This window comes from Populus euphratica, unplaced genomic scaffold (assembly GCF_000495115.2).
Source record: "Populus euphratica unplaced genomic scaffold, PopEup_1.0 scaffold34.1, whole genome shotgun sequence".
Classification (NCBI taxonomy): Eukaryota; Viridiplantae; Streptophyta; class Magnoliopsida; order Malpighiales; family Salicaceae; genus Populus; species Populus euphratica.
Genome location: NW_011499883.1, coordinates 155,051 through 165,888, shown reverse-complemented (window position 1 = coordinate 165,888; position 10,838 = coordinate 155,051). Strand labels below are relative to the sequence as shown.

General features: G+C 32.4%; 2 protein-coding genes across 2 annotated transcripts; one reads left to right on the top strand and one right to left on the bottom strand.

Annotated features, from left to right (window-relative positions):
• Positions 1-4,677: 4,677 nt before the first annotated feature.
• On the top strand, positions 4,678-5,344 carry LOC105129872 (oligopeptide transporter 4; the record flags this gene model as incomplete). The annotated part of the gene is given in 5 exon segments (XM_011032116.1): positions 4,678-4,757; positions 4,759-4,837; positions 4,839-5,124; positions 5,127-5,262; positions 5,264-5,344. Coding segments are annotated over 5 exon segments (642 nt in total), but the record flags the coding sequence as incomplete, so codon positions are not given.
• On the bottom strand, positions 4,957-9,151 carry LOC105129730 (heat shock protein). The gene is made up of 8 exons (XM_011031922.1): positions 8,659-9,151; positions 8,423-8,573; positions 8,129-8,308; positions 7,760-7,894; positions 7,505-7,587; positions 6,347-6,440; positions 6,146-6,248; positions 4,957-5,350 (listed from the first exon to the last, which is right to left on the bottom strand). Exons 1-7 carry the CDS (start codon positions 9,024-9,026, stop codon positions 6,159-6,161), a joined length of 1,101 nt encoding a protein of 366 aa, XP_011030224.1. The 5' UTR covers positions 9,027-9,151; the 3' UTR covers positions 4,957-5,350; positions 6,146-6,158.
• Positions 9,152-10,838: the final 1,687 nt, after the last annotated feature.

Below are 10,838 nucleotides of genomic sequence, written 5' to 3'. Positions count from 1 at the left end.
AAAACAAACAAGCAGTAGTGTCAGTTGCATAACTTATTATCACTAACCATTCAACTTCAAAGTAACAGAATTGCAAAGGAGTACTTTAACAAGCTAAACGTAACATTTAAATTTAAGCATCTACATATTTACAGCCTGCATCTCCCTTTTGCTCATCGCACAGAAAAATTTAGTTGCAAAGGTATACAGTGCACTACCAAAGGTAACTCCATCAATAAAGTGCAATTCTTCCATTACCTCTTCAATGCTACAACCTTTTTTATCTCTACAAAGAGCTGTGATCCCTCTAGGCATGGAGACAGTCTCAACAATTTTATCCAGACGTGCAACTAGTACTGCTCCCATTCTAGTTCCCCTTTTCTTTTTTCGCAATTGAGGAGTAGTCTGATATGCACTCTTTCTCTTTGAACTGCTGAGGTTGCTGCTACTGTTTGCGACATTGCTTCCACCAACCATGTTGCTAATATCCCGACTGAAATCAGGGATTGCATCCTCTTCAGAGTCACCACTTTCTTCTTTCATGTTAGTATCCTCATTAGTTGTATTTCTCATTCCAGTTGCCATATTATCTTTATCTGATAAAAGTCCTTGTGAGGGAGTCCAAACATATTCTCTCATGGCCACTATGTTAGTAAACATGATATCGTACTTGGCACACAACAAAGGCTCTGTACCGACATGCTTAAACTTCTTTGCTCCTCTCATTTCCTGTGCAATGACAGCTGGATGTAATTAGGAATGCTAATAGATGAATAAATAATACAACATGAAAAAAAAATTATAAGGCTATTGCAAATTAGCAGCTTAACCTGAATTTTTGATTGCCACCATTCATCAGTTACTGAGATTGTCCCAAGTTCAAAAGACCAACCAACTCCAGTTTCAATTATTAATTTTTTCCATACCCTCCAGTCCTTTTTAATCCCATCCTATTTGTTTTTAAGCTGAGATTTTGATAATGACATGCTTGTCTAATCTTTAAAAGACTGTACGATAAATTTCCAGCTAGCTTTGTTAAAATATGTGTTTGGTCTTATGCCTCTCTCAATAGCTGTAATGCAAATGTCGCAAAACGTGTGCAACATTGCCATGCTCCAAGAAGCTTTATCATGTGTGTCAGACCCATCCATCGCTTATGGTTGACAATGCAATAAAGAATTAAACAACACAATTAACTAATGAATAAGAGATTGAATGCTGATAAAACCATAATACAATAGTAACAGAACAGTAAATTACTTGTGCAGCAAAAAGTAAACCAAAGAATAATAAAAGGTTGAATGTTGACAATGAATGAAAATATAAATAAAGAAATTATCTATAGCAGCTTGGTTGACAATGTAAGAAAGAATTCAAAGCACAATTCACTATAGCTGACAACAGCTTTAATGCTGATAAGGGATGCAAAAAAGAAACTAAAGAACTAATTCAAAAAAAGATTGAATGATATGAAGTGTGAACTAAGAAACTTGACAGGATAAAAAACATAAAAACCAACCCACGGTGGAATAAATCTAAAACTGTTTTTTATTAATTAGCAGGGGATGTTTTAATTACCAACTGAAATTATTTGTTTAATTTATTATTATTTAGAAATCAGTAGCACATAATACCAGTTTAACATAGCAAGTAGGGGATGTTCTGTATGTGTGTTTGTGTGAGTGTATGTGTGTGTGTGTGTGTATTAATTTAATATATTTTTATCTTTTTAGCAATCTGTAGAATGACACAACTAATATGATTTTAACATAAAAATGCATTCTTAATTTACATTTATTTGGTAACAATAAGCATCACACAACAACAACAAATAATCAACACAGAAATAACTACAGATACATGGAGGGAATAAAGATAATGAAAAATTAGCAGTAATGGTTGACGAAAGTAAAATACAAGTGAATTAAAAAGGGCATAAACAAGTTAATTTCATTGCAATGAACAAAAATAAAATTAAAATTACTAAGGAGACCGGTGACATAGTATCCGTTGGAAATTACAGTTGAGGTGTTTGAATGGAGCACGATGTTGATATTTGTGGTGGGGTTGTTGCTTGCAGGAAAACAAGTTGCTCGTCGTCTTTTTTTTCTTTTAATAAGGAGAAATGAAGGAAAAATTAGCATATAAACAAATGATTAAACAAAAAAGGATAAATAGATCTTCACTGGAATAAACAACAAGTAACTTAAAATTTCTATAAGAACAGACAAGTGAACTAACTCTTTAGAAACTTGAGCTCTGGTGCTTGAATCATGCTCGATCTATATATATGTTTCGGGGTTGTTGTAAAGGGTTGTTGTTGTTCTTCATTTCCTTTTGTTAAAGAGAAATGAATGACAATTGAAGGTGCAGAAATAGAAGGAGTCATCAGTTAATGTTTTAGGTTCTGCAGCAGTAATGGTTACTATGGAGTTGTTGTGTGCAATTAGGGCTGATAGGAAGGGAAATCAATGCAAATGGAAGAACAAGAATGAGAATGAGAAGAGAAATGAGAACCGAACAAGAACACTGTTCTTGTTTTGGTAATTCCACTTTACTCATCTCTAGAAAGTTCAAACCACATGTTGAAACTTGAAAAAAAAACAATATTTTATTGCTTCCAAAAAATTATGGTCCTGTCGCATTTCAATGGTGGGACCTATGTATTTTATTTTTTAATACTCTATAACCAAACGTCTAATTAGTGTGTTTTTTAAAAAATATGAATGCAAACACGTAGCCAAACGGGTTCATAGTGTGTTCTGGTCAACCGTGAAAAACTAAGCCCTATTAGGGTTTATATATATATATATATATATTAAATTTATGGGCTTGGACTGGGTCATAGATGTTGTCCTTTTTATTCTACCTTTCATCGAAGCCTAGGTGTTGAATTGGTTCTCGGTAGGTAAAAAGCTCCATCATTGGGTTTGAATAGGCTTAGGTTTTTTAATCGGGAACTTAAATGGTGTTTGTTTATGTGGCTACGGCTGCGTTTTAATTAAAACGCAGTTTGCAGCTGTTTGGTAAAGAAAAAAAATTGATTTACTATGCATGGGTCCCATACAATTTTTACGGTTGAAACGCAGTTAATAAAAAGCAAAGAAATACTGGTTTTCATTCATTGTTTACGTTAATTGCACTGTTTACGTTAATTGCACTGTTCAATGAATTAAATATATTTGCACTGTGATGTGAACAATATTTTTTTTTCTAAAAAAACTAATATATAGTGAATTAAATTCACTTATACTGTAATATTAATTTTATACCTGATAATATTTTATCTAATTTTATTACACGCTTAAAAAATTATAAAAACTGTAATTCTTATCGAATAAATTTTGTACGTAATGGAATTATAAATAGTTTAATAAAATAAAAAAAAATTATATAAAGTATTTTTTATTTCATAATATAAAAGGAGTAATTAATTTTATAATAGTTAAATTTAAAATCATCAATATTAATATATATATTTTTAAAAATTATTGTATAACTTCAATTTCAAAATTATTTTTAACCAAATACATTAAAATACTTTTTCTTCAATTTTAATTTCAACCACAGTTTTAACCAAACACCTCTTTTTTCAAACCAACCTTAACTAAAAATATTTTTTATAAAATAATTTTTTTCAAATCATAACCATCTATCGCAATACCAAACATACTTTTATTGAGCTCAATGTTATTTGTCAGAACGTTGTTTGAGTTGCTAGATAAGGGAAAATGATTGAGTAGGGACGATGGTTGCTAGATGAGTGCGTAATGGGGATAGATGAGATCATATGCAAATACAAGATGATAATTAATTTTTGTTAACCTTGTCCACCACTCATCATTTCCTTTTTTTGAGGTGTTGGGATTACTTGTTTTTTAAAATATTTTTTTATTTAAAAATATATTAAAAAAATATTTTTTAAAAAAAATATTTCTAATATTAGCCTATCAAAATAATTTAAAAACATAAAAAATATATTAATTTAAAGTAAAAAAATAAAAAAAAAATTAATTTTTTACACAAAAACAAACTCATAAGAATAGATAACATATGGAACATAAAATCTTCCAAGTATATCAAGTTTTGACTATTCAACGAAGTAAATTTAATTTGTAATATATATATATATCTATATATAATATATATATATATATTTCTCATTTTGCATGGAAAAATTAAATGGAACAATAATATTAATATTCTTGCTCTCGATAAATTATTTGTCACCCGGTCATCTCAATTGTAGTCCGTGCACAGTTCTATCAATGAGTAAAAGAGCATGGCTTATTGGAAAAATTGCCGGTTGATGCTACACATGCGGTTGATTCCTTACAATCGATCACCGAGTAAATTATATATTAGTTATTGCAGTTTTGGGTCTGAACATGCCGTTTCTTTCCTCAATTATTTCAAACTAGGACATTACATGAAGATCCCTAAAAGATCGATGTTCTTAGTTGAGGTACATTTTCTTCGGAACTACTGACCAGGTAACAAACGAATTAAATCCATCCATCTTGTGTAATTGTAGTAATAGTTCGCGCGATGCATTCAAAAGGATCAACCATTCAAGAATTTCCTCTAAACAGCGATCTTGAACTGACAAAGCCAATTATAATGAACAACCTAAAGTGATCAACACTCTTTGTGGTTAGTTTTACACATTGTTTAATTGTTTCCACTTGCAGCTACTGATATATCTATTCGCATGTTGCATTTCAATCTGGGTATGCTTCATTCACAGGAACGATTCTTGCTGGAACCATCAACCTTGCAGTGGCCGTTGAAATCCATTGAGAAACTATGCCAGGATGATCTACTCCCCGCTAAGAGTCCTTAGACATGCCCGGGTGACCCGAGTCTTCTTCAATACTTCTGTCATATGGGGTTCGGAGGGACCTAAGCAGATCTTTGGAACACTTGGAAATTATCAGGCCATTAACTGGTTTTTCCTTGGAGGTGCAGTAGGACCAGTTATAGTTTGGCTGTTGCACAAATCATTCCCCAAGCAATCTTGGACTCCCCTAATTAACCTTCCAGTCCTTCTAGGGTCAACTGCAATGATGCCGCTGGCTACACCATTAACGCACAATGCCTGGATCATGGTTGGAACAATTTTCAATTTCTTCATCTTCCGTTACAGATGCAGTGGTGGCAGTGGCACAATTATGTTCTTTCAGCAGCATTGGATGCTGGGGTGACTTTCATGGTAATGCTTGTTTACTTCTCAGTTGGCATAGAAAACAAAAGTTCTACTTGGTGGGGTGCAAATGGTGAACACTGAACTGGCATCTTGTCAAACAGCCAAGGGCATAATAGTTGCTGGTTGTCCAGTAAACTAGCTTTGTTGCTCTTCTGATGCAAGTTTCTGTTTAAAAAGTTACAAGGGATAGAATTAGCAGGTATTCAACAACATCCACCAAGCCATAGTGGCAAGGTCTCGTGTATTATAGTTTAGTTAGAAAGCCGGCTTCATGAGTGCATTGTTTTTAACTAGAAATATATTAATGCAATTCTAGAAATATCCAAATAAAATTCTAGCCCAAGGAAATGAATCATTTCTGAATACCTTCAGACAAAACCATCTCACTTCACATTGAGTCACTTGGATTTTGGCCAGGATGCCTTTTTGGCACACTATACTAGACTGGTAGAACGAATGACAACAAAATATTGTTAATGCCGGTGCATGGAAAGGTGCATTATACCTGGCAGATGTTTCCTATCATAGTGGAAGTCATACACAGCATTGACACTAAAATACACTCATGCCCTTGAACCTGGTATGTGATTACATGCCACTCCATATTTTTATCAACATCATGGCACCCTATAATCAAGGACTATTTAGCTTGATTTGACTAAATCTATAGCGACACATAAAAAACCAAGCCATTCATAATGATAGACGCACAGAAAAATGCTGAACCACAAATGACTAAGCTATTTCATTGATATAACATGCATATTTGATGTTATGAAATAACTTGCATATGGTATTATTGTCATTGAAATAACATGTATATGGTGTTATCGAGAATAACATAAAATAGATAGAAAGAAAGTGAAAAGGTACATGGAAATGTTGAAGGCATGATATTTTTTGTGATTTAGCAAACTTCAATTGACATAATGATCAAAAAGTCCTAATTATAAATCATACCGAGTGAATGTGATCACAATGCATTAACTGAAAGCCACTGATTGTACTCATCCATCCTTATTATAAAGGAACTGGAACTTGGTGAGCCACCTCCTCCATATGCCTTCATGTTAAGAAAGCCAAAGAAAAATCACTTTGAATGTTCTCCCAAAACAGTCATTACAGGAAGTCAGAAGATATTCACTAGTCAAAATGCACAACCTTTGCAACTTCAGAGGTATCGGTAGCACTATCAATGCTCCTCAGGCACATCTTAAGATCATTTCGTAGCATGTACACAACAACTCCTATGGGCCTGAAATCATTAAGGCATACAGCATAAGATGATGCACGGTTTTATTATAATTAGCTACAACCTTGTGAACAAATAAAAAAAGCTTTTCCCATGGTAACTTGGCCAACATATGGAATTCTTATCACTCACTTAATGTCATGATGATATATTGCATCACCGAGTTGTTCTCCTAGTCACAACATTATCAAGAAAAAGCCAGTTAAATAACATCATTTTACTTCTATCCATGCCAATTTTTAATGCAAGAAATTCACTTAATGCACATCTGATAATATGCCAAAGAAAATCTGCAGTGTTTATACAGTAATCCTTTTTGAAAAACTTGTTGTGCTTAAATAACTCAAAGTTGAGCTTATTGTGTTGAGTTCCAAGAGCTACATTAAGAAAATTACGCTGACACAAGTTAACACATTTCACCCCCAATCCACCAATCATTCTCAAACTAGGGCCCAATACTATGATGTCCATCAATTGTGAAAGTTTCACCAACTCTTCAAAATAGACCTTCTTCTAACTTTGTTCACTTCAAACTAAAGGACAGATTTCAAGGTCAACAGCTGGTGACCAGCTATTCATCAATGCCACTTCTATCCAGTCCAAAGTTTTTGACAGCACATGATTGACAAACTAAAATTCATATTGTTCAAGAAATCCATAACATCACATAGAAACTTTTAAGGAATTCTGAAGGAAATTACTTTCAACACTTGAGTCCATGACAACATGAGATACCAACAAAAACAACGGAAATCAGGGCCGTGGAATATGAAATTCATTAACTTCGAAACTACAGTATGCCAAAGAGAAGGCAACTAAGATGGTCACAATATTGGGCAGAAGAGACCTCTTGCACTGCAAACCATACTCCCCAAGCCCACCCCTTACCCAGGAAAAGACATGAGGGCCCCAATCAGCTACATAAGCAAAAAATACTCCGAATGTTAAGTCAGGTTCATGTTTAATATTTTAACTACCATAGTAGAAAATTAGAAATACTACTCTATATCTAGAAGACAGTGCCAGAGTAGAAGAGAATGTCCACATAAAAACTACAGAAAAATTACCTAAGACCAGCTGCAGCACTTTTTACACTAAGTTCCTTGCCGATTTCATCACTTAAATGAGAATTGCCATCTGCTCTAACTCCCTATAATAACAGAACAGAAGCTGATAAGGCCAAAAAAACTACTGAGATGAGAAACTATAGCCTTTACATTTCATGTCAGTCAAATCATCCGTGGAACCCCAAATCCTATAAGATGAAGTAGAAAAACTACAACACAAAATGATTTATTTGAAAAATGATGAATTCTGATTACCAGGCACTCTCCATAAACTCCTCGACCCAATCGAACTTTAAAAACCTTATCCATCAACTTACTAGCAGCAGTCCATCGCGATGAAATATATGAATTTCCTTTCTCAATTATATCAACAGGACTTATCTCCAGCAGCTACTACAAATGCAAGTTAAATAAAATTTGGCAGTTATCATCATTTAAAGGAAGTATGAATGTCAGGTAAGAACAAAGACAAGAAAAAGGCCATTTTAGTAATTCAAAACATCTTCTAACAATCTTCAAGCTTTAAACCAATGGCAATGAAATAAATTATCTCAATAATTACAACACGGATTCGAAACACCAAAACAGCAATTCACGACAAAAAAAATAATCCAAAGCACAAACCTCTTCAAACATGTACGGGTTGGTGACATAATTAAACTTGGAGCGCCATTCACCAATTCCAACATTAAAAGCTCTAATATCCGTTAAACTCCGCCGTCGAAGGTCCATATCTTCAATGTACTCGAGAACCATTTCAACACGATCTTGATCTTCCGCTTTCAATAATCCCTCAACTCCCCCCTTATTTTAGTCAAAGAAAACCAAAATCCCGATCTCAATAATCAAATTACCCCTAAAATTATATTAAATTGATAATAACTGAAATCACAGCTACGACCTACTGCTACTACTTACATTGTTATCTAGAATCTTCTTCGAGAAGTACTCGTAGACAGAAGTGGAGCTACTCTTCTCAACGTCAACAGAAAAACTAACTTTCTCCCCACAATCCTCTTTCGATTGCACCCTTGAAAGCACCGATTTTCGATGATCAAAACAAATTACCCTGCCAGGAAAAAAAACAGACCTAAAACAAACCAATTCACATTCTCGATAAAAAGAGAAAAAATCAATGTGCTATTTTAGCTTACTGGCAATTTGATTGGCGGGAAAGAGTTGAAGCAAATCCACGTGGACCGATAAAATCAAGAAGGTAACATCTCTCAAGCCCTTCAATTCTGAAATCTTCAACCCTGAAGGGTTCGACGGATGAGAAAGGCAAGATGAGGCAAGGGAGATTGAGACGAGAGTGAAAAAGGTGAGCAAATAAAGCGGAGAAAGCACCGGAAAAAGAGGGGTAGTTATAGAGCACAGCGATTGGGGTTTTTTCTTCATTTGCTTTTGATATGGCTTCTAGAGCCGCATCTGAACGGAATTCTCGAGCTGCGGATGGTGAAAGAGGAGGTAAGCGTGAAGAGGAGAAGATAAATCTCCATGTTTTCCGGAGTAAGAGAGCCATAATTTTATTTCAAATATTGGAAGAAGGAGAACTGGATTGCTGCCGCAGGATTGTTAGTTGTTGCTGTGCCTGTTGTCCGTTGAATCGGCGTTATGACCGGGGTGCGCTTGGTCCGTGGTGAGGTAGAAAAGTGGCCGTTAGGCCTACTTATTTACAGGGTTAGTTGTTTTTTAAATTATTTTTTATTTATAAATATATTAAAATAATATTTTAAAAATTATTTTTAAGATTAGTATACTAAAATAATTTAATAATATAAAAAATTAATTTCAAATAAAAAAATTTCATTTTTTTAAATATTTTTGAAATATAAAAAATTTTTTATGTTTTTAAAATATTTTGAAATATAAAAATAAATAAGTTTAAAATTTGATTTCAAAATTAATTTCATTTAAAATTCATATCGCCTAATTTTTTTGCTTAAAATTTGATTTTAAAATTAATTTAATTTAATTTAAAATTCATATCGCCTAATTTTTTTGTTTTTTTAAATTTAATATAATATTGTTATGGTAAAAGGTGTCTTTATTGACTTTCCTAGCTACGCTACGGGTAAACAAATCATAAGTTTAATTCTAATTATAGTTTTGGTTTGTCCTTATGATCTGATATCATATATGATTTAATTCTTTATGGGTTTTCAATTACGTATTTTTTCGTTATCTAATTAGAGATATCAGTAAAACACACATAATTATAATTTTGTGTGCTGCAGTATTTGGAAAAAAAATACATGGCATCCATGCTACATATAAATATGTGCTTGAATGTAAAGATTATGTTAGTAAAAATATAAAAAAGTTTACGTGCATTGACATCGTAGGTTCGAGCTCTATGTTCTGCCTCATTAGGACCCAGGAAAAATATGTTGAGATGCATGCAAGAGTTTGGAATTTTTAGATGTTACTATTTGTGGCGAGGACCATGCAACTACAAAGTTGTCAAAGCCGATTTGAAGATTGAACCGGCTAAAAGTAAGTTGAGTTCTGGGTTTTATATATTTAACTTGAATTAACTTGAAAAAATTAAAAAAATATTTAAAATTTTAATATTTCATATAAAAAAATTAAAAAAATAATTTATATGAATATAAGCTATACATGTTATAAATAATGAAGTTTAAAAGATTATTTTAAAAGATTTTTTATTGTACATTGAAAAGATACGACGTTAATATATTATCTTTTTAAATTAAAATATTCAAACAAAAAGAAATTTTATCTCACATTACAAAAACATTTTTTTTTATTGTAAACTTAGAGTATATATACTAAAAAAACTTCACATTTCACATTGAAAAAATAATTTTTATCTTGTAAATATAATATATATATATTAAAGGGCTTCAAATCCCACGTTAAAAAAAATAAAATATTTTTCTAGCATTTATACAGTGAACTTTGAAAATAGTTAATAATCAACTAAAAAATATATATAAAAAAATAGTTTATAGTTATAAGAAAAAACATATTTGTAAAAAATAAACAAATCGAGTCTCAACTGGGTTTTACCAGGTCACTCAAGTCACATGTCAACCTAACAAGTCAATTAATTTTTACCTGATTTTTATTTATTTTAGTCTTTTACCTTATTTAGAGCAATCCAAATATTAAATTAACTAAGTCCTAAGTTGATCAATAAATCCAGTCTAAATTTAATAATCATGTTCTTTGGGCTTGTAACCCAAACAAGCCGGATATTATTATTATTATTATTATTATTTTGAAACCATATACCACTTGGTTGGTACAAGAAAATTACAATTGTATGTTAGTATCCAGAAAAGAACTTGAAGTTGCTAATATTCCTGCT

Coding starts and splice junctions, on each gene's coding strand:
- LOC105129730 (XM_011031922.1), bottom strand. CDS start 9,026: ATGGCTCTCTTACTCCGGAAAACATGGAGATTTATCTTCTCCTCTTCA. Junction 7,895..8,128: donor ACCCGTACATGTTTGAAGAG/GTTTGTGCTTTG, acceptor CATTTGTAGTAG/CTGCTGGAGATAAGTCCTGT. Junction 6,441..7,504: donor AGTGCTGCAGCTGGTCTTAG/GTAATTTTTCTG, acceptor TAATGATTTCAG/GCCCATAGGAGTTGTTGTGT.